General features: G+C 42.7%; 2 protein-coding genes across 2 annotated transcripts in view; both read left to right on the forward strand.

The window, feature by feature from the left end:
- The first annotated feature begins 7,830 nt into the window (after nt 1-7,830).
- On the forward strand, nt 7,831-10,724 carry LOC121091131 (formin-like protein 5). Its single transcript, XM_040600401.1, has 2 exons — nt 7,831-8,124; nt 10,220-10,724. Exons 1-2 carry the CDS (start codon nt 7,967-7,969, stop codon nt 10,722-10,724), a joined length of 663 nt encoding a protein of 220 aa, XP_040456335.1. The 5' UTR covers nt 7,831-7,966.
- Nucleotides 10,725-11,602: 878 nt separating this feature from the next.
- Nucleotides 11,603-23,304, forward strand: part of NPAS3 (neuronal PAS domain protein 3) — a 611,298-nt gene continuing 599,596 nt past the window's right edge. The window contains exon 1 of the mRNA XM_040602139.1: nt 11,603-12,119. Within this exon, the coding sequence (XP_040458073.1) occupies nt 12,070-12,119 (50 nt within the window). The 5' untranslated portion in view covers nt 11,603-12,069. The remainder of the gene's footprint in view (nt 12,120-23,304) is intronic.

Raw genomic sequence — 23,304 nt, forward strand, 5'->3', positions numbered from 1 at the left:
TTGAAGCGGTGCGAAGACTTACAACCAAACAAGAAAGAAACTCATTCTTAGAGTTCAGCGCATTCCAAATTTGGTGCAATTTATGGCCAGTTTGTAGGCTACACCATCTGCAAAAATTAAAATTAAAATGAAGATCTAGCAGCGGACTAAAAAGATCTCAGATTATTTTCTGCTTTTGTCAGAATTAAACTCCCCAAGCAATGACTTCTGAAGAGTGAAATGTAAGGACACTTGGCTGAGTGCCACAACTCATATTCGTTAGCTCTTCTCAGTGGTTACTATAGCATGGAGAGCAATGACAGAAGTGCAAGTAATGTGGGTGGAGGTCTAGCTTTGAAGTGAATAAAGCTATCTCTTTAAGGTTTCTGATGGACCATGTATAATTAGCAGAAAGATTTATTTGTTTTTTAACCCAAGAGAACTTTGAAATTGAAAAAGTAAGATTTGAGATATGTTTAAACTTTGAAGGCCTCCTGTGAGTATGCTCAATACTTGAATTTATTGATTAAGAAAAAAATGAAGGAAGGAATTCAGACAATCAGCTTCCTAATGGTAAGAACAGAAACTGCAGAATAATAAATAGCTGTAAATAAGAGTGGTACTCTGTTAGACATTCCTGGGCATGGATGCATTTGTAGATAGACTAGCCTGCATTCAAATCTTTGATCCATAGATTTCCTTGCAAGTTTTGATTATTTTTGGAAAAACACTACAACCAAAGATTGAAGTATTTATTTCTGAGTCTTTAGTATGCTTGAAGTTCCAGAAACTGTTAGCAGAGTCCCAGATTTACATGGCTGCCCACTTGGGACCGTGCCACGCAGGAACACAATGCATTGTCTTCTTCAGTGAGTGAAAAAATTCTGCTGCTGTTATAAAACAGAAAAAGAAAAAAAAAAGAAAAAAAAAGAAAACCCAAACAAACTGTGGAGAAGCATGGCTTGGAGGACCTAGCACAGCTTGAAACTGCACGGGATGCTTACAACCTCTGCTGCTGAGAGATGCTAGCTCCCACTTATGCACTGTTGGTTTTGGTGCCGTTTGGGACTTCCACCTTGGACAGTAAGGGAGGAAACACAGGCATGGGTAGTCTTGTGAATATTCTTGTTTCATGTTCACTGCTGCATGACTCAGCAGGGCACTGATGGTAGCTACCAAAGAAGAAAGGTTACATTGGACTAGGTTTGTCTGAAAGAGCTTTGAGTGAAAGCTAGATGCTTTTTTTTGCTGGATGTATAATTAACTTGGATTTGTTCACCAAAAAAGAACTAGAAGAAAAGAGACCATGTTTGGTTTCTGTTTCTTCTGAATTAGAGGGGAATGACTGTTTAGTGAGGGAAAGGATAAGAATCCTTCTTTAAGTACAGTCAAAAACCTTGAGCTGCCTATTGATGCTGTCCTTCCAGGACACACCAACAGCTGCTTCCACAAATTATTTTGGTTTAGGAACACCACCAGAGGCTAAAAATAAAGGTTAAATAAAAAGGAAAAGTGCATTGACTGGCCCTGCGTACTTTATAAATTTCACTTATCTTATGGATGAGCAGGACCACAGGGAATTACTGGACCAAAAATCTGAATGTGGTGAGAACACAGGATAACGTGCTGGTATCTCTTAGCAGCCCTGGAGATAAAAAGCATCTACATGATTTGTTTTTCCACTTTCTTGAATTAAGCTTCTTATCAGGCTGTGTGGTGTGAAACAGGTTTTTGTAAAGGTGGAAGCAGCACAATTTAGTTGTGGTCTGTACGACCCCAATTTGATGCCAACGAAGTAGCAGATTACTCTACTTTGGAGGCGTAACAGTGATCTTGAAGACAAGGGAAATAGATACTCGGGTGCTAAAACTCCCTGGAGGAACATCACAGATTACACACTCTCTGCAGAAGCAGATGGAGTCTGGAAAAACTAGCTGGCTGCCCCTTGATCTTCTGGAACTGCCAGAAAATTTGTGGGGGATCAACACTGCAGAAAGCCTCTGGTGCTAAGAGATAACTCATTCACTAAAATCTGGGGCCACAGCAAATTATACAACACAAGAGAAATTGACTTTAATACCGATATTCCACCCTTGGAAAATTAGCTGTCCTTTGTCATTACACAATGGGCCAGAGGCACTCCTTTGCTTTCACACAGAGAGCAAATTAGGCTGAAGATAGAGAAAACCCGATACTCCTTACTGAGATGGCTCCGGTGGTCAAAACAGAGCCTAGGTACATACCTTTGGGCATGTGAGCAACGTATCAGTCTTTCTCCGCTGTGGACTCATCATCCTCGTAAGGCTCTCAGCTGCCAGTACCAATGAGTGAGATCCTAAGATTAGCCTCAAACCTCAGCTGCATTTTCCCAGTGGCAGCGCAGTGTGCTAATCGCTGAGCCATTGGGATAGCCCTGTAGGGCATTCTTCTAATAGTTTTTCTAGTTCTTCCACTGATGTCCTTATACATCTTTTATGATTTCGATAGTGATGCTACTTTCCCCAGGCACTTTCCTTCTATCTTACTCTCTGCTTGCTTTTCTTTTGAATACCGGGGGGTTGTAGGGGTGGGCTACCTGAATCTTGCCCTTCATTCCCAGCACAACCTTTCAGAAAAGACATTTCCCTCATCTGCTCTTCCAACCCTGAGTACCTGTCAAGGAACTGTGAAAATGGAAAATATTGGACTACTTCCTATTTAAGTTTTGATAGTGTTTTTCCTGACTTCATGTTCTATTTAGAGATTTTTACTTCTAAACAGATGAACAGCCAGTTCTTTTTGATTTAAAATTAAACTCCAAATATTTTCTTTAAACAGCGCTCATTGCTTTTACAAAGGAATGAAAACAAAATGCAGCATGTGACATCATTTGAAGGAGAAAATTATGTTATCTTATATGGTTCTAGAAAGACACCATATTTTTTTTAACTGCAGCTCTTCCCTAATGTGCACTGCTGATAAATAGTAAAAAGGAATCCTTTCCTAAACTATATATTTCTCTCACATTATACATATATAAATTCCTTTGGGAATAACTTTAGCAATATAACTTGAGATAGGAGGTAGCTGATATATGTGAGGTATTAATATGAAAAATATTTTCACTGCATGTATGTTATAAAGCTCTTGGAATATTACAGGCAACAAAAGTATAGGTCAGTTAAAGAGTTTCCTTATCCTTGTTGTGCCCATATTTTTTTTTATGCAGGTTCATCTCTTGTTTTCTTCTCCTCTGTTATTTTCAATTCCCTTCTCATCTTCCATTCAGCTTTCTGAGGAGTTTCTTTTGCTTCACACTGATGATACATGTTGGTAGCAGCAACAGAAGCAACAGTCAGTGGACACTTGTAGAGATGGCAAGTTGTAAAATAATAAATTGAATATTTAATACTTAGACAGAAGATGTGGACTTTATCTACACTTAATGGGTGGGGAGGCTGATTACTCATTCATAGCTACGCCACTTGTGAATGATGAGGTCACCCCTATCTCAGGAAGATAAATGCCATATCCTGTTATGACATATTCCTTTTATATAAAATTAGTTCAATTTTCTCACTGGTGAGGAATCAGTATAACTTAAAAAAAAAAATAACTTCAAGATAAAGGCATTTTTCTACTGTAATTCATTATATATCCTATTTTCATTTTATTTTATTTCTGTTCTGTTTTGTTCTATCTGATCCTGTTCTACATATAGTATTTTACTCTCTACCTAAATGATATCTGACTAAAGTGAAGCAAAAATTAGATGATACAATGAAGCTTTGTAGCATTCTCTCTCATACCTGTCACAAGCTCCTTCCAACAGCAGATAATGAAAATTCAAAGTCAAACCATTTAACTTTAAGTAAATGGAAATGAATTTCCCGAGAAGAGATATTTTTTCACCTGTGAAAGAAAGGAACAGTAGTACACTGACAATGCAAATAAAGATATAATATATAATTGTGATAGAGAGGTATATGTAAAGCATAAATATTAAATGTTATTATATTACACAGTCATGTGTTTTTAATTTTTATCTTTACTATGTTTTTACCTAAGAGAGGAAGTTCTACAGTACATTGTTAGAAACAACTGTACTCTATTTGAGTATTTCTTGGCTTAATCAATACTAAAGCAACTTGCAGAATATCTTACAATAGTATATGGTACTGAGACAAAAACTATGTCACTTAGACACCAAAACCTGTCAATAATTTGAGCAAAATGAGAAATAAACCATTAAAAATACTGGGCTTCGCTCTCATCTCATTTACACTAGCATATTGCTCCAAATTTATTTATATCCACCATGGTATGTTGAACACTGGTGAAATATGAGGCGAATGGGTCCACGCTATTTAATATAGCACAGAATATAAGCTTGATTATTGATATTTTCATTGGTTTAGAGAATAAGTTTCAGAAATTCTATCTGGATTCCACCATCGTGACTAATTTGGGAAAAAAAGACTCAAACAATCAAACAGACTTTTCTTCAGAGATAATGTGTTGGGGTTTTTTTATATATTTGACACCTTTTAAGGGCTATGAGAAAGAAAATGGTTCTGTTTTCTGTAGACGTTCACAAACGTACCTCTGAATCCTGCTTGTCTTATTCATAACTACTTGTCAGTAGTTCCAGTGACTCTGTGGGACTACTTGTGGAAGCAAAGGTATCAAGACTGACTTTTCAGTTACATTCACACTTAAATTAAGATATTAATCAATAGTCATAAAAGATCTTATTAAGTATCAACAGAACCTGGTTCTGCCTACGCGGGTGAAAAGTGGTGACTTTCAGGACTATGCTGAAGCAAACTTGGCAAAAGACAGGCTCTCTGTCCTGGCTGTCCGTTTGAAACATGGAAATCTGCTTAGAGTTGCCACTGTAGAGCAAAGAGTGACAATCAATGGATGGGGACTTCGACATGATTACATCCACTCTACTGCCTGGCCATACATTGACAGACAAAACTACTGTAATGGAGTGATCATTTGGAAAATGGCTACTACCCACATTTAAATTCCTTTCAGTGTTATTCCATAGCCAATTAGAGTGGTAGCCCAGCCTATATTCATGCCAGTCTTGTACTATATTGTAAGAAAAAGGAAAGGAGCAGCTCAGAAGTCTTTAATTATTCCTCCAGCCATTTATTGACCTGCTCTCTAAAGGCCGTATACGGGCCTACATCTGCATGCAAAATTCCTATTGACACCACTGAGAGGGCCACAGGCAGATGGAGGGTACTTTGTAAACCTTACATTTTAAATATGTTGTAAGAGAAAGGCACAGAATTTTCAGTCCCTTAAAAAAGTGAGCAGCTTCATCTAATACTGCTCTTTAAACATGGAGATTGAATAACATTTTTCCTAGCAATAACATCCCCCCTCTTCACCGCAAGCTATCTAACCTACACGTTTCTGTAAAGCCTTCATATTTAACACTCAAACAATTGATGTCCCTATAGTATAAACAGGATAGATAATGAATATAAGTGGGATAGAAAATTAATCCTACTTGCGAGGAAGGAGAGTCATAATTCACTTAGGCTTCTCAGCTCTTACGTTATGAGGTCTTCAGCTAACTCATGGGATCCATTCCACATCCCACAGATGCTCATTATGAATTCTTTTTATGTGCAACATGTGGGGACTAACCAGTTTCATATCTCCTGGTATTAGCTGCAATCCAAAGCATTTTGTATTAAAACAGAATGCAAACACAGATGCTTTTTAATACAAAGGATTTGAACGCAGATTCTGTTTTAACATAAAGTTGGTGTGTCTTAATTTGGTTTGGAACAGCAGTGGAAAGTCAGGATAGGAGGATATTGTTAGATTAGGAACCAAGCTATGATTCCAAGAGGCACACAGTTGCCTGGGAAAAGGGGAGAGTGGCCCAGGTGACAGCTCTGATTTATGGAAGCAAAGGTTACAATGTCTTTGGAGTGACGGGGCAGCCTGGGACATCTGCCCCTGCCAGAGATGCTGTCATAGCCTTCCCAACACCACGGGTATTCTGGAGTGCAACCTGCCTTCCGTCCCACGCAGCTCCCCTTGCTGCGAGCCGCGCTTGCCGCAGAAGCGGGTCAGCTGCGCAGCTAACGCGCATGTAGGGTGCGCTCCCTCGGCGCGTCGCTGTCTGCTGCGGGGCCCCTCCGCCGGGCGGGCACAGCCCCTCCGCGGGGCGCGCACAGCCCCTCCGCCGGGCGGGCACAGCCCCTCCGCGGGGCGCGCACAGCCCCTCCGCGGGGCGCACACAGCCCGCGGTCCCCGGCAGACGCCGCGCTCAGCTCCAGGACCCGCAGCTTGGAGCTACAGGTCCGCGGTGTCAGAGTCACACCGCGGCAGCGGGGAGGTGTGGTGGGACCCGACGACGGGACGGGACGGGACGGGACGTGTGTGGGTGTGTGTGTCCCTTTTGCCCCCCGTTCTCTGCTGCCCCTGACTCGCCGGGCGGCTCGGCTCGCCCCTGCCCTGCGGGACAGCCTCCTCACCCCTGGCCTCCCGCTGCAGCTGCAGGGCGGAGGGGACGCGGAGCGCAGCCCCAGCAGCACCCGCCGAGCCCCGCAGCGCGGAGTGGGGGCTCCCGTGGCCGCGCTGCCGCCCGGACGAGGCGGGGGAGCCGCCGGGGTGGGGTGGGGGTGAGGGGCGTCCCGCCGCCGACCCGCGCTCCCGCCCAACTTTCCGCGCTCCCCTGCCGGCGGCCGCCCCCGCGCAGCGCAGCGCCGCGGCCGGGCGGGCTCGGCTGGCGGCAGGGGCAGCGGCGCGGCCCCGGTGGGCTAGCGGAGCCCCGCAGCGCCGCGGCCCGGGATAAGGACTTGGCGGCGGGGTGAGCGGCGGCGGGGTGAGCGGCGGGCGGGCAGGGCTGCGCAGCCCGGGGCGGCACAAAGGAGCCGCGGCCGCGGGGGCGGCGGGGCCGAGCCGAGCCGCCCTCCTGGCCGCTGCTGGTGCGGTGCCTGCCGCACCCGGGGGGGGAGCTTTGCGAGGTTTGCTTGGGTTTTGTTGTGGGTTTTTTTTTGTGGGGTTTGGGTTTTTTTTTTGTTTGGTTTGGTTTTTTGGGGTTTTTTTTCGCAGCTCTGGGCGGTATAATTGATATGTTGAAGCAGCGGTAGGGATCAGTGCGTGCACACACACCGCACACCTTACAAGTTTGACTAGCAGTAACATTGCTGCACACTAGGAGGGGAGGAGAGTCAGCTCCCTATAATAGGGAACAAACTCTGCCATTGCACAAAAGCGGCGCATTTCCTCGCTTGTGAAAACCGTCCCTTCACAGAGAGAAAGAAGGGGGGGGGGGGGGGGGGGGGAGCAAAAGCAAGTTACCAAGAGCAAGAACTTGCGCTGCAACAATCCTCCACTCTTCCTCTTCTCCTCAGGACTCTGGGAGCAGGGATATTCCTCCCCCTCCCCCCCGCACAGTTGGCGCTAGCCCAGACTGTGGTCAGCCGCCTTTATTATTACTTCATTGAGACAGAGAAATCCTCTAAGACTTGCATTTTGGGTGGAGGGTGAGGGGTGGAGGGACGAGAAGGAGGAGGGAAAAAAGGCAACATTTGCTGCTCATCATTTTCACTGCACCGCTAAAGTAATTGCGCCCCCCTCTCTCCTCCCTGTCCCTCCTCAGCCTGGATTTTTCTCTTATATCTACAGCTCCAGTGGTATTAGACATACCTTTTTTTTTTTTTTTTTTTTTTTTTTTTTGTAGCTCTGATATTCCACCCTCCAACCCCCCAACCCCCACCCCCTCAAATCTTCACGCGTTGCATGTTTGCAATTCGGTAAAAATCCCCCCCCCCCCCCCTTTACCCCCAGCCCCCCCCAAACTCCTCTCAATCTCAGCCCAGCAGCTCACATCAAAGCGCCCTTCCTCACTCACAGTGGCCGCCACTCACTAATGGGATTGCAGTGTGCCTGGCTCTGCTGCTGCAGCCGCCGGAGGGAGAGTCGCTGCTGCTGCACCTCTTCGCCGAGACTCGCCGGGTGCTGAGCCGCGGGGATGATCAGGATCTTCCCGGATTTCAGCGTGCAGGTGACGGCGGCGGCGGCCGGCGGGGCGGCCGGGGGGGTGCCGGCGGCGCCGGGCATGGGGCGAGCCGGCGCCGCGGCCAACGGCAACCCGCAAAACGTCCAGGGCATCACCTCCTACCAACAACGGTGAGCACCGAGTGGGAGAGGGGTGTGCGGCTCTTCCCGAGGCTCCCTCACTTGCTTTTTCTTTGTGCTTTTGTGTTTCTTTGTTTTCCTTTTTTTTTTTTTTTTTTTTTTTTTTTTTTTAATCTCTCCTTGCTGTTTGTTGGGAGGGCGCTTGGTTGGAGGGGAGGGTTTTTACCTTTTTTTTTCAATACAGCATCTTTTAAAATGCACTGAGAAGTAAACACAATCTCCTAGTTTTGTCTTGGATGAGCTGGAAAGCAACAATAGAGAAAAAAAAAAAAAAAGTGAGACCCCGGCAGCTTAGCTTGGCTACTGCAAAGTTTGGGATCCCGTCCGCTCATCCTTTTTAAAGAGGAATTTCTCAATGTCAATGCCTTGTGCAAATCCCAGTGTGTGGCAGCCAGGGGGATAATTGATCATGGTATGCTGATTGATAATTTGCTTTCAACCAAGAAAGAGAACAATTTTCACTTGGGGTTGCACACTTGCAATTCCACATTGTAGTTTAACAGTATTATCATGTCACCTGTTACTACAGGGAAATATAGCACGAAACCCTAAGTATACTCAGCACTGTTATTTTTTCATCTTAAATGCATTCTAATGCAAATGCAGGAAATTCACAGAGAGCGCCTTTAGGAAGTAAAGCTTAGAAAGTTGGCAGTAAGTCATAATGAAGTTTAAAGACCTTCCCCATTCCCCCTAACAATTCATCGATATGTGCTGATACTAACATGAAGCTTAATTAATTACCTGACATTTCTTCGTGTTTCTACAAGGCAAAACTTGAAGTTTGAATCTGTTAGTTTTCTCTATCATAAACTTGTAACCGAAGCCGAACCCTCGAAAAAACAACAACAAAAAAAAAAAAAAAAAAAGAAAAAAAGAAGAAAAAAAGATTACAACAGATAAATGTAGGCTGAAATCAGAACAGAACCTTTACACTTCTCTAAATGCAAGAAAAATGGCACTGTCCCAAGTATCTTTCTTTCCACTATTGCATTAAATTAAATCCCGAGAAAAATGCGGTGTAATCTCAATATCCGAACTAGATATCTCTATGAGGTAAAAGAAAAAAAAAATATCATAGGAAGTTTCAGCATAATATTTCAAACTTAATTGGTTTAGGAGCCAGATATAGGTAATCGACCATTGCCTGTTTTGCTGTTAAGCAACTTTGAGTTGCTTCCTATAGGTTTGGAAAACACATGATGTATTTTCCATTTGGTGCCCATGATAGAAAGCGTTTGGTGGTAACTTTTGTAGGTTTTATTAAATGAGAAATTAGTAGGAAGCTGATACTCCTACAATAACCCCTGATGATGCCTAAACACTTTCTTAGCTGAGAAACATTTGAAACTAAGTATGAGTCTTGTTTTGCTCAAGCAAACACACCAACCTTTCATATATATATATATGTGTGTATATATATATATATATAAAACTTGAATGTGAGAGATATAAAGAATGGATTAAAGTTTATTTCTTTTCATGGTTTCTGTATGATTTTTGTCACTTATAAAATATTTAAATTACAATGGAAACTGACGGACACTTTAACGAGGAAGTACAGGCAGCAATCACAATAGTTTAGTCTGTGAAGTGGGGAAGTCAAGGGTCAGAAATGTCAGATTGGCTTTTAGACAAATGAAAGGGACCTCTGGAGACTTTAAGTTAAACAGAAATATATAGACAAGGCAGCATGCAATTTTTTAGTACCTCGCGTTTAATAGTTTGATTATGTCAGTCTGTAATCAGAAAGAAGTTACAAAAGCAATACTTCTCTGACAAACTACTAACACCTCTAATTCAAATAGTGTTTAGGAGGCATCCAAGTACTTTGACTAACAGGGATCCAGACCAGCCTGGATGTCTCGCATACTAGCCTAACAGGGGGAAACATTTTTGCACTTCTTCCAGATTTTGACTATGTATTATCGACAAAACAGCGTGTTTTACGTCGAAAGATTTTTCTTCGTGCTTTCTGTAAACGCTTACATTGTAGCAGACACCGACACCTTCCTATGCTGTTGCAAAAGCCGAGGTGACACCTGTTAACTTTTTTTTTTTTTTTTTTTTTTTTTTTTTTTTGGAGGCGAGGAGACAGATTTGCCGGCAGGGAACGGCATGTGGTACTTTCTAGACACCCCCCTCCCCCGTCCAGTTCTTCAACTCCACCTGCACCCCCGGCCGCCTCCCGCAGCCCCGGCCGCGCTGCCAGCCCCGTGGTACCGCCGCCGTGGGACCCGAGGCCGGGCGGCCGCCATCCCACCGGCGGCTGCGCACGTGCGCAACGGCCGCACGTGCGCAGCGCGGGGCGGGCGGCAGCTGCCCCCCGCCCCCCCCGCCAACCGGGGCTGCGCGGGTGGCCCGGGCCGCTCCGCGCAAAGTTACGCCGGCCCGCGTGCCTCCTGCGGTCAGAAACCCTCCGGGCCCTGGTGCGCGGACGGCGCCCCGCAGCCAAACTTCCAGGTGCTTCGCTAACTTCTTCCCCACCGGCTCTCCCCTGCGGCTCCCACGCGCGCTCACCTCCCCACCCCCGGAAAAAAAAAGCCACCCCAAACTTTTGGAGAGGCTGCCGAAACGTTTCTTGTGAATAAACCCCCTCGACCTGTGGGGTTTGCTCCTTTCCCCAAGAAAGCCGGGTGGTTTTTCTCGGGGAGCAGGATCAGGCCCAGGACGCTGTACTTCCCAGGCGGCAGCAGCAGCAGCAGAGCAGCCGCAAAGTTCCCTTGGAGATGGAAGGCTTTTAGCTTTTAGCGAAGGAGGGATTCCTCCTTTAAAAGCTCTCAGCGCTCGGGTTTTCCCGATGTCCTGGAAGGAACAATTAAGGTAGCGGTTTCTTTCCCCCGCTCCTTTCTTTCGTGATTAGTTTCATAATCTCCAATAAAACAGCGTGAAGTGCTACACCCTCTCCCAACAAAGCGGGTCATCACTCTCAGCGTCCCCAGCACTGCGCCCCTGATGCCGCTAGCACCCAGCGCGTACTCTCAGGACGTGCGCGCACGTTCCCGGAGGGGGCCGGGGGGTGCGGGGGTCGCCGCCGTCCCCGCGGGGCGGCCGTCGGGTACCCCCGCGTCCGGCCCCGTGGGCCGCAGGGCGCTCGCACCCCCCGGCCGGTCGCCCCCCGCCCTGGCCCGGCCTCCGCCGTGGGAGCCCACGGGGGACACGCCGCCTGCGCCCGCCGAGTTGCGGAGAGTCCCTGCCTCCCTCAGCCCCTTCCCGCTGGAGCCCAGACTCCAGAGGAGGAAAGTGTGCGAAACTGCAACTGAGTGGCGTTGTTGCGCCGGCAGCGGAGGCTGCGTCCCCTGCACGCAGAGTGGGAGCGGAGCTGGGGAAGCAGCTGGAAAATGCCCAGAAATACTTTCACAGCGGTCAAGCCCGGAGATCCCTGACTCCCCTCCTTCCCTCCCCCGCCCCCGCCCCCGCCTCGCTGGCCCCATGGCCTGGCACCCCGCGTAGTCTGGCCCGCGGGCGCGGCGGTGTGAGTGTGTGCGAGTGTGCGAGAGAGAGCGTGTGTGTGTGTGCGTGTGTGTGTGTGCGTGTGTGTGCCGCACCTGCCGGGCGATGCCAGCGGCCGGGCTGCCCGCCGGGGCTGCGCCGCGGCTCGCTCTCCCCGCCGCCGCCGCCGGCCGCCGCCGCTGCTTGCGCTGGGCATGTCTCTGGGGCCGGCGGGGCCCCGGCTCCCTCCGCTCCTCGGCTTATGGACGGCGGCAGCGGCAGCAGCAGCGCTAGCAAGCAAGCGAGCGAGCAACCTGCACCAGGACTGCGCGGAGGAGTGGGAGCCCGCGATGCTTTGGCCTCAGTACTTTTCCTTAGCCTGTCTGGCTAACCAGGGCCATTGCTGCTGCCGCCGCTGCTGCTGCTAGACACACAACACACACCAACATCAGGAGGGGGAAAAGTAAGGGAGAGAGGAGGAAAAAAAAAAAAAATCCCAGGAAGATGGCGCCCACCAAGCCAAGCTTTCAGCAGGATCCTTCCAGGCGAGAACGGTAACACTTTCTCTTTATTGAACCTGCAGCAGCAGCAGCAGCCGCAGCAGCGCCGGGCCGTGCCGTGCCGCCGCCGCCGGGGGCCGGGGCTGGCTGCCATGCCGGGGTGGGGGGACCTGCCGCCGGCACCCGCTGCTCGCACAGCCGGGCACCGGGAGTTCCTCCTAGTGCGTACCGCCAGCCGCACACACACACACACACACACACACGCACACACACAGGGCGAGCCGCGCAGCAGCAGCAGCCCCGCTCCGGCAGCCGCACCGCCGCGGCTCGGCGGAGCCGGTGCTCGGCGGGGCGCGTTGGCGAGCGGGCGTGTGTGTGTGTGTGTGTGTGAGAGAGAGAGCGAGCGCGCGTGTGTGTGTGTGTGTGCGGGGGCGGGAGGTCCCCCCAGGCGGTCCCCGCCGTTCGGCGGCCCCGGGGGCGGCGGGGCGCCGCGCCAGGCCCGACTTGCCGGGCGGAGGGGCCGGCTCCGCCGGTGCGGTTCAAGTGCGGCTAGGCCGGAGAGGGGGGGGGCCGCGCCGCCGGCCGCGCCTGCGGGTCTGATCGGCCCGGCCCGGCCCGGCCCTTCCGCCCCGCCGCCGCCGGGCGGGCCGCGGGTGCCGGCGCCCCTCGGGGTGGGCAGAGCGGAGCCGGTGCGCGGGCGGGCGGGGAGGCGGTGCGGCGGTGCGCGGGGCCCGGGGAGGGAGGCGGGGGCCGGGGGGGGGTGGGGTGGTCGCGCTACCCCCCGTTTGCTTCCCGGCCCGCCGCCTGCCCCACGCACTTTTGTTGGGGGAGAGTGCTGGCTATTAATCTGCTCTGCTGGTGACACGAATTGCCCGTAGCGGATTTGTTCTAGTAAAGTGAATCTTTCTAGAAGTGACTGGTAGGAAACAAGAGTACAAGTTCATGTGATGTTACTTTGTGATTCTTACAAAAGTATTCAAAGCCCCATCGCTACCCTGCGATGTGTATGCCCAGAAGGAGAGCAGCCAGAGGGTTTGGGGTGGGCTCCCCCCCATTCCCCCCCCCCCCCCCCCCCCCCCGCCTGCCCCGTTAGAAGTGAACTTCTGGGTGGGGGGTGAGGAAGGTGCCTGGTTAGCTGTGGAAATGGAAGTTAACATTTGGACAGCTTTTAAAAGTAGCTGCAGTGTGTGTTACTCGGTTTATATTCCACAGCAGAAGTCTGAAAAATATTTAAACAAAAATAAAGTCCAGGGAATCGTGCTTATTTTAATCTTAACTTCAAACTTATATTTTTTTGTGTGATCAGCACTTCTGGTACAACTTCCAAAAGCTTCAGATCTTATCTAAATAGCTATGCCATTTTTCCTAAGGAAGCAGACTTCCCGGTATCAGAAAACCATACATTTCATATTCGCCACTGATGTGTCAGCGTGGCTGTGTTAGATGCATTAGTATTAACTGTTGCACTTTGACAAGGCTATATTGATATGTAGCACAATTTGGAGATACATGTAATGGGAAAACAGTGCATCCTCAGAAGTCAATGACTTAACTCGGAGATTTTCATCTTCAACTATAAATATTTTTTAAAAATCTCCATTTCAGTGGCTGCAAAGGCATTTCTACTGTGTTAATAACACTTACAGCAGCAGGCTTTTCTCCTGCAGAGTTCTTTGTTGAAAAAACAATTTCTATCAATACGTCCTGTCCCCCGTCCCCCCCCCAACACACAATTCTCCTGTCTTCTTTCTGAGAATGGTACTATATTAGTGTTAAGTGTATTTGCCAGGATAGCTTCAGTAATCTCTCCAGCAGAAGCATATTTGTGTGCCATTTTGGGAATTTCTCTGAGATAGGAATCTTGAAGATAGAATTAATTTCTAGGGGAAACTTCATAGCCTGTGCATGAGTGCTTTCTTTATCACCTGTCTCCATTTGGCATTCGGAGAAGGTAAATCAAAGTGCGCGATTTGTTATTCTGCTCCACTTGAGAGCTGAACTAAATAACACTTGGTCTGAAATTCTGATTGAAGTTGTAGGAGGATATACTGTATTTAATTTAATGCCCTTTAATAGCATCTTCTTGTTCAGCTCTGATGCTGTCATTTTAAAGGTTGGATCGGAGTAGTTTTTCCCTGTAGGGAGTGGGAGGAGTAATCATTTCAGGGGAAAAAAAAGTGGTCTAAATTCCTGGAACACTAATAGCCACAAACTTGGCCTAGTGTCCAGGCAGTTGTTTTTTGCCCTTAGGGTTCACTGTGTTATCACTCTTTACAATGCTCTGAACAGTTTAGTTATAAATATTACATGTAGAAATTGATGATATTTTTTTGTAGCAGATATAATGGCAACCTGTTTGTTCCTTAATAAAAACAACAACAACAAAGTTTTTGGAGAAGGTGGATCAATGCTTCAATAAACCGGCACTCACGTACGTTGTATTAAAAGTTATGCAATGTGCTCCTGAAGTCTTGCATGTGACTGTTTATTTGAGCTGGTTTTGAACACATCCTTTCAGCTGTGTGCGCCAAGCTATTTGAAATATGGGCGCATATGAGTTACTGAAGGGGTTTTGCAGTCTCTTCTTAATTACTACTTCAGCAGACTAGTGCTCAAGATTAAGAATCCTGTAACTGAACTTTGTGTACATTTGTTGTTTAGTCTTTGCTTCCACAACATTTAGGTAGATTGTGTTACATTTTTTCAAGTAAGGGGTCAGTGCTTACAAAACAAATGTAAAAAGTAACAGTCTCTGATGCAACCAAGCACTTGAATTGCCTTGAAACTTTTTTTCACCTGTGGAGGTTTTTTAAACAATGTTTGAAAAGTTACTTACATTTGTTTGATTTCCTTTTAAACTACCAGTGTTAGCAAATTTTACAGTTACAGTAGCAGTTTAGAGTTTTTCAATTGTGTGGCTATATAACCAAGAAAATTAAATAGACAGAAGTGTCATGCATACGATATGCCAACATTGATTTGTAAAGCATATCATAATATCAGAGTGCTATTGGTTTAAAGTGAAAGAGAAAAAAACCCCTTTATTTTGGCATTTCTTTCTAGAGCATGAGCTTAAACATAGCAGTGATAAATGATGATATGCATTGTCTAACACTTGCTTTTATATAAATAGCTTCAGAAGATTGCTTAAATGATAATCGAAAATATGAAATAGGGTGGCCTTCATATCACAAGGCCAAGGGTCTACAAATGGAAAAACTGAAATAATGAAATATTTCCAAGGCAACAGACTGTCAACAAGAACAGTAATGCATGGGCATATCATAGAGCTACCAGAGAGGATATTAGATCTTATAGCTCTAGAGCCAGGAGTTATAATGACCTTTATTAAATAGAGCCCTCCCACATTACAACAATCTTTCCGATTTCTGATTTATGGATTAGCAGTCATACTACTCTTCATAATTTGAAACATTCTCCCACCATATTTGATTTGCTGCATTTTTCTCCGCTAGATTCATACATTATTTAGAGCTTACATGAGAGTATTGATCAACAAAAGTTATATTACATATTTTCAGTAACTAACGGGATTCTGAATAACAAGATTTTGTCTGCAGCACTGTTTCTACATTCTTTAGAGCACAGCTGTTTTTTTCTTACAAGTTATATCCAGTTAGCTTGTTTTCTACCAAGTTAGTGGCATGATATTCTAATGCCATATTATAAATGAGTTATAAATAATTAGAGAGTTTTGTTAACAGATTAATACAGCACCCAGAACCATAGGTATTTTTAAGGGAATGTCAGGATATATTGTCAACATCCGTCTCCTTTTATTAGTGTCTCACTTGAATTTTTGAGTGTAATATACTGGCAGTTTCAAATCACATTTGTCTGAAACTTGGCACACAAGTTGCCAGCCCAGATGGGAATTTTACTGCGAGTGTGATGTAAAAGAGTTGTTGAAAATTGACGTTCTAGGCATTAGTTTCATCAGCGTGCTTCCTAAAAGGTACAATGTTTAAATAAATGTTTGTTTCATAAAATGCCCCCTTTATTGGAAAATGTATTCTAAAATAAGAATTTTCAGTAACTGATACTGACCATGAAAAGTAACTGTTACCATTTTATTAACATTTTGGGATTGATTCTGCTCCCATTGATGTCAGTAAGATGAAGCTGTTTCACAAACATGGCAGAATTTCATTTGCTATCAATTAAGTAATTGTCTTTTTAGAATTTAATGTTATGAGACCATTTCCTGAAATCTCATCTCATGTGAATAAACCTTACATTCAGTCAGCCCATCAGAGTCATGTCATGTTATTGTCACTAGTAGCTTTTGCAGGTATAAGAGCACCTCCTGAGATGAGCCATCAGCATTAGTTACATTGTTTCAAAATGAATCAAACAAAGTTGTTCTACAGCAATTCAGCCCGGAAATTTGTCTTTGTTTTCAAAACATAAGATGTTTTAAAGTCAAATAGGCAAGACTTGCCATTTTCACCCCAGTTGTTTATTTCTTTGGTTGGTTAGTTTGTTTGTTTATGCTTAATGTTTGGCTTGGTTTTTTATTTATTTATTTTTTTTTTTAAAGAAGCTGCCCAAGATTCATGGCCATGAGAGGGAATGTTTTGAAAATTCATTTTGTAATAATTGCATTTCTTTCAGAAGAGGCAATTTCTTGCTATGTAATATTTATAAAGCTACTGCATGTTATCTTTAACATACAAAGTCCCATTAGTGTGAATGAGGTTGCGTGACTTTTTGTTTAATAGGACTTTGCATAATAAGGATAATTTGTAATAATACTGCATTTTGCTGCATAAGATGTGCCACAGTAAGAGCATAATGGTTGCTGCCATGTCTTATATGACTAGAGCATTGTTCTGTGACTAGCTCAAGCAGTAGTTTTGCAATACACAAAGTCCTAGTCAAATGAATAGGACCGTTGTGCCATCGATCTGAACAGGACTTCCAGTAGTAAAAATATTTGCTAATTTTGTATGCTACACTGGTATATTACACAGGGCAAAGAAGGTACAGTAAGGGTACGATACTATTTGTGTTTGTAGCTTGGCTGAACTGGACCCTGTCTTTGGGAGAATATTGAGTTCAAGTTGCAGTTTAATCTTTAAAAAAGTCCCAAATGAAATTATGCATATAATTAAAGTATACTACAGAGAATCACAAGCAAGGATAAAAGTATTTTTACCATATAATTCAATAGATATGAATTTGTTCTCAGTATTGCAATGACAAGCTTGAACGTACTTAGTGGGAGGAGGAATGAACTTTGCATCTGTATGTTATAAAATGGGAAAGTCCTGAGATTCTCGAGTAAAAATGGAGCAGTTCTCAAGGAGTTTCTGATCTCAGCCTGCTGCAGCCAGATACTGAGCCCTTACCTGGCACTCTGATTGTGGGTGAGAGTCAGGCACATTAAAGAACAAGTGATACGTAAGCAAGAATTTGAAATGATTACCAGAAGCAGAGTTTTGAAGATTTGTTACAGGCTGTTTTCCCAGCCTTTCCTATATGTTGCATTTTGGACTTTCACTCTTCAGTCGTATCTTGTCATTTGTTCTAGGGAACTTCTCACTGATGTCATACAACGTCTGCAGAAGACTTTAATATTAATACTGGGTATTTCTGTAGATATGTTTCTTTATATAGCTTGGTGTGCTTTGAAAGGTCTGTAAACACCATTCTACATGTTTTACTGATGAGATAGTTACGCACAAAAGATTTTTGAGAGCTAGCAGAAGTGGCAGAAGGTGTCAATGTTAGCACTAGGAATGAAATTCCAGGCCCCATTTTGACTGTGTATTCAAAGATTACACTGCCTTCGTTAGAGGGATTAACATTTCTTTTACAGGCAAAACCTCCACTGAAATAAAGTGCTTTCAGAGAATGGCTTGATTGCGATTTAAAATTAGCTGTTAGCTTGATATATAATAGAAGTTCAACACTTACGTTAAATAATTTAAGTGGAAAAGTACTGTTCCATTACCTGCAGGCATGTTAGGTTTACATATGTACATAGTGAATTTATGGGATATGGTCTGAATAATATGTATGTATGTAATCTACAATAATGTCCCTGGGGCTCGGATTTTCTTAAGAGCCTATTGGATTTAGGCATCCAAAATGTACTGCATTTCAGTGAAATATAGGCACCTAAATCCTATAAGCCCCTTTTAAAATACTTGCCTGGGAATTTTGTCTCTAACAGGAATTTAGAACAGGCTTCATTACACATTACTTGTTTAAACTGAATTTTATTGGGTAATGAATAGTCTTTGAACAGTCATTTTGGATTAAATCCTAAAGGGTTATAGTTTTGCTCAAATTTAGGCACAGAACCGATACATTTATATTTTGACAGGGTGTGTGTGTCCGTGCGTGTGCTTTTTTTTTCCTCTTGCTTGTGCATGGTGTTTGAAAGTCATGTGCAAATTTACATTTATGATCAGTTTATGCACAGCCTGGGCTTATATGGTGGCTCAGAATTATCCTGCCAAAACTGTAATTCATTTAGCAAAAGTATAACATACCAAATTTTAGAAGAATACTTGTTAGAAAGCTGTTTTTTCTTAGCGATGATGGGAGGCAGAATATGTTACTTTGTGGGGAAAAAAAGTAGGTGGACAGTCTTCACAGGTCAAGGTTGAGGTCAATAGAAAGAACTGAGTGACTGAGTCTGTACAGTGCTTGCTGGCAGTGGGATTAAAAAAGGAAAAAAGTCTTAAAAAAGAAAATAGCTGCCAGTGGTACTTATCCTTCAACCTTCACAGCTGCAAAAAAAGTAGCTGATGTTATTTGTCTGACTATAGTTAGATGTAGGATTGGCATGTTTGCTTCACCTTTGCATAAATTACTAACAGTATGGACAGGAGGTTCTTAAAAAAAACCCACATTGTAAAAAGACAAACCTGTTTTCTCTTGGTAAGCAACAAATAGAAGATGAACATAAACACAGAAACAAATGCTTTGGGTGAATTTATTTATTCATTCTTCCTGAGTTGCTGTTCATTTTTACAATAAACCTTGTATTTCTTGTGGAAAATCAAAACTACAGTAATTTTTTTCAGCAGCTGAATGAGCTAGATAAATGGTACTCAAGTAGCAGTGTTTGAAGGATCCAAGTAGTTTACTAAAGTATCTTAATTAATTGGATGTTCACTTTAATAGTGAGGTTTCCTGTTTGTAGGCAGTGCTCTGTAACAAGAACGTATATTTGATACATAAATGATATATATTATTTCAGAAGGCCCATTTTTATTCAAGATGTGTTTTTACTAAACTGCTGTTTTGGATTAACAAAAAAGAAGAAATAAATGGAGGTGACAGAAAATACAGACTTCAGATGAGAAGCGTGATAGAAAAGATACAGCAGATTCCATATCTTTCAAACATATATGATGTTTATTTTATCAGGCACTCTACTTACACTTAAATTTTGAAACTAAGAGGCGCTGTCTTTCATTTTATTCCTTTGTTAACAAGAAGAAAAATGTTTCTCTACAGAAGTGCAGTTTGGCAACTGTTATTCCGTGCTGTTTGAGGGCAGTTTTAAAAATTTTGTGTTTGTATCATTTCTCCAGACCAGAATAGGAGACCACAGGATGCAGCAAACACTGCAAATCCCATCTTCTTCCCTCGCAAATTCTCTGACATACTGAATGTACATCTTTAGGAATATCCAGTATTTAGACTGTGGATTTAGGAATCCTTTCAGAGTGCTGATTTTTTTTTTTTTTTTTTTTTTTTTTTCATTTTTATCGTTCTTAATGGTTTTGTGACACTGGCAAAAAAGTATTTAAGTCCGATTCATGACTGATTTTTTTCTTGTGGCAATTATCATATATTACAATATTTGTTCAGTTCAAATAGGAACAAACCCCAGAATTATTAAGGAAAAAAGTGTGGTTTAACTGACAGAAGGGCAGAATATTCCACCTGCAAAGCAAAATTAGAATTATATATTTATTCTGCTTGTTACTAATTGTGAGGGAAACTTTAAAGATTTTCCACTGACTTGCACACATGTATACTACAAAGTATAGGCATATGTCGTATGTTAGGTAGACACAGTATATGTATTTGCTTGAATGGAATAATGCTAGTTGATTGTCTCCCACAAGCTATAAATGTCTTACTTTAGATAAAGTTAAATGTAAATACATGCATTGGAATGGCAATTTTTTTTCCTCTAATGCTGTGAGGGAAAAGTAGGCTCATCCTTTTTTTTTTTTTTTTTCTTTTCACATTTTTATTGTTCTGTGTAAATGTAATTTGTTAATCCTGTGAAATTTGTCATAGATAAATTTGCTTGGATTATCTTGTCACCACCGTATCTGCATTCTTTTGTTCATTGCTTATTCATAATTTAACAGTCTGGCAGTGAGCCTTTTTGGGATGCTCACAAAAGATATATGACCTCTACCAGCTGCTACTATAACCTGCAGAATGCACAGCAAGACATTAGAAACGTGAGGATTCCTCTACTGATTAAAGTGCTCTTCATTTAAACAGTCTGTTCATAAGAATCTCAGGAATCTTTGTGGGTAGCAGTTTTGATTTTTCTTTTCTCACAAAATTAGTTCTAACATTTTTTTTTTTTTTTTCCTGAGTGGGAAAACTAACATTGAATCTTAAGATGGTGGTGCTTTGCTTTCAGATGGACTAATGGAAATTAAATCCCTCATGATATATGCATATGTATATGTAAGTGTGTGTGTGCATGTACACATTTGCATATACCTTTACCTATCTCCACCTATGCACACGTGTATATATATATATATATATATATATGTATTTCCTGCAATTTTACAGTGGGAAAAATTAGTTCCCATGTGTGTTATTTTAAAACTAACTCTTCTATTAGTATATTTTTTAGCACATACTGTTATCCCATACTAATTTACAGAAGAGTTTTCTGATTTAACCCTGCTTTAGCCCCAGCATCTTACAGATTGTATTGTGTAAATACTTGATATTATACAGTACACGAAAGACATTAAATAGAATGTTACTTGAAGTGTAACAACATTTTAGATTTTCATTATTTTCCTGACTCAGTTTAGCATATAAATATTTTCCCATTTTTACTTTTTTTTTCTGCTTCTTATCTGCAGATCAGCTTGTGAGTAATGGCTAGTTTTTACCTTCCCTTTGTGCTGGCACATGATTATAGTTCAAAATAATTCATTGCTAATCCATGCAGTATTGGTTCATCTCCATCACTCTGTTTTGTGATTAGAGCCTCAGGCCTGTAAGAACACCCTTCTGCACAGTTTTCTATCCTGATTTTCTTTGACTGCAACCCATATTTTAAATAGTTCTGTCATTACTGTTCACCTACCAATCCTTTTGCATTTTTCAAAAATGGATCGATTACAAGAAATTAATATTTTGGTGGGGTTATTTTTCAGTGGTTTATGAAAAATATTTGTTTTCCACTGCAGTAAGTCTCCAGCAGTGGCTTATATAGGTCTTGGTTCATCTCAGCCGATGATGGAAATCTGACTTGAGTTTCTCATTTTTCCTTAGCAGTCTGAATTTCCCGTGTACTTATTTACATTAGGTGCCTCAAGAAGTACAGGATCTTAAAAAGAAACACCGTGTCTTTCTGAGATGGACTATAGTGGAATAGTAATTACAGTCTTGTCATTTTTAACACAACATTTCAAACAGAGCTGGTGTAAAATAAAGCTGATGGAGGAACTTTTAAAATATATAGGGCCTGATCCTACTATGATCACTCTGGTTGAAGTTACTGTTTATTGGGTCAGATACGAACTGATATGATGTTAGAGCTGGATTTATATGATATAATGATACCGTACCTTGATCAGATTTAAATTTAATATTTCCAGATTATGAAGCAAATCCATCATTTTATTTCACATCAAACAATGCTAGTTTTATGAGAAGGTCATCTAAAAGATTTTTCAAGACTTTGTTTCAGCATTGAGTAGTCCTGTGTTCCTTTTAATAATTACTTTCATCTCATTGTAGCTGTGTGTTTGAAAGTGTAGGTCAATAAGGATGATCGCATTCAGAATTTCATGATCTGTGTAGTGGAACAAATTGAAAGCAAAGCCTGTATCAATCACTGTGAAGGGAGGGTTAATTGTTACTGCTTCTCAAGCCTCTGGACAGATAAACCAGTAATGAAATACTTATTGCTCTGATATGTGAATGGTTAAGGATGAAACAATGGAAACAGAAGCAGTCTTCAAAGATAACAAAAAAACCCCACCCAAACCAAACCCAAAAAACAAACCCAAAAAACAAAGAAAAAAGAATAATCTGGACTAAAGTAAAATACTCTATATGCTTCATATTAACATTTCAAAAGTATTTTTTTTCATCTAATGTAGCTTTCTAGTGATGATGTAAGACAGCAGAATGTATTAGGTTTCTAAAGCAAACATAAAATATGAATTTAAAAGCTATTATTATGCAAACAATTTAAAATGGTTTACATGAAGTCTGGACCTTAGGTAAAAGTAACATTTCTAGCATTGTGTTTTCTTTTTGTTTCTTTGTTTCTCATTTGTGGTACCATTAAGTGGGGGTTTTTGGTGTTTTTTTTTTTTCTTTCTTTAAAAGCACAGCTGTATTTACTAAATCGAGTATGTTTTGTTTTCTCGTGAAGTCATTTTAAAGCGTTTTGTCTACAGCCAACCAGGACTCTAACAGAGTGTTTAAAGATAGAAGCAGGAAAATAAAAATGAGTGCAAAAACAAATTATGATATTACAGTAAACATTTAACCATTTCTAGAATGTGAACTTAACATTTTAAACATCTGTTAGTTACTTATATGTTGAAATATATGCAAAAATATTTAGCCAAATTGAAGTCTTAGGCCCATGACAATCATCTCAACACAGTGGGTAGTTCTGAAAATTAATGAGAATGATAATACTGTAAAGACTGTTCCAGAGTTTGCCCAAATTCATTATCTAAGACTCTTGTTAAGAACATCTCAAAGAATTTTAACCAGGAAAATATATTAATGGTTCAAAAGCATTTTTCAAAATGGTGATTTATAAAAGTATAATGGAATTATATATGCAAGTGCTATAGTTAGAAACACAAAACACAGGAGCAGCACATTATGAAGGAACATTTTCCGATAGCTAGGGTACTTGCTTTTGATTTTGTCCATAGGTGTCAAGGTTTCATTATTGATTTATATTTTGGGATGGAGGAAAAGAAAAAGTGAATGCAACTTACAAAAAAAAATTGACTCCTTGTTA

Source organism: Falco naumanni, chromosome 7, assembly GCF_017639655.2.
Source record: "Falco naumanni isolate bFalNau1 chromosome 7, bFalNau1.pat, whole genome shotgun sequence".
Lineage (NCBI taxonomy): Eukaryota > Metazoa > Chordata > Aves > Falconiformes > Falconidae > Falco > Falco naumanni.

What these genes read in the sequence shown, in the direction of transcription:
- LOC121091131 (XM_040600401.1), top strand. Translation starts at nt 7,967, where the DNA reads ATGATCAGGATCTTCCCGGATTTCAGCGTGCAGGTGACGGCGGCGGCG. An exon ending in ATCACCTCCTACCAACAACG is followed by an intron (nt 8,125 to 10,219) that starts GTGAGCACCGAG and finishes TTTTTTTTGGAG; the next exon opens with GCGAGGAGACAGATTTGCCG.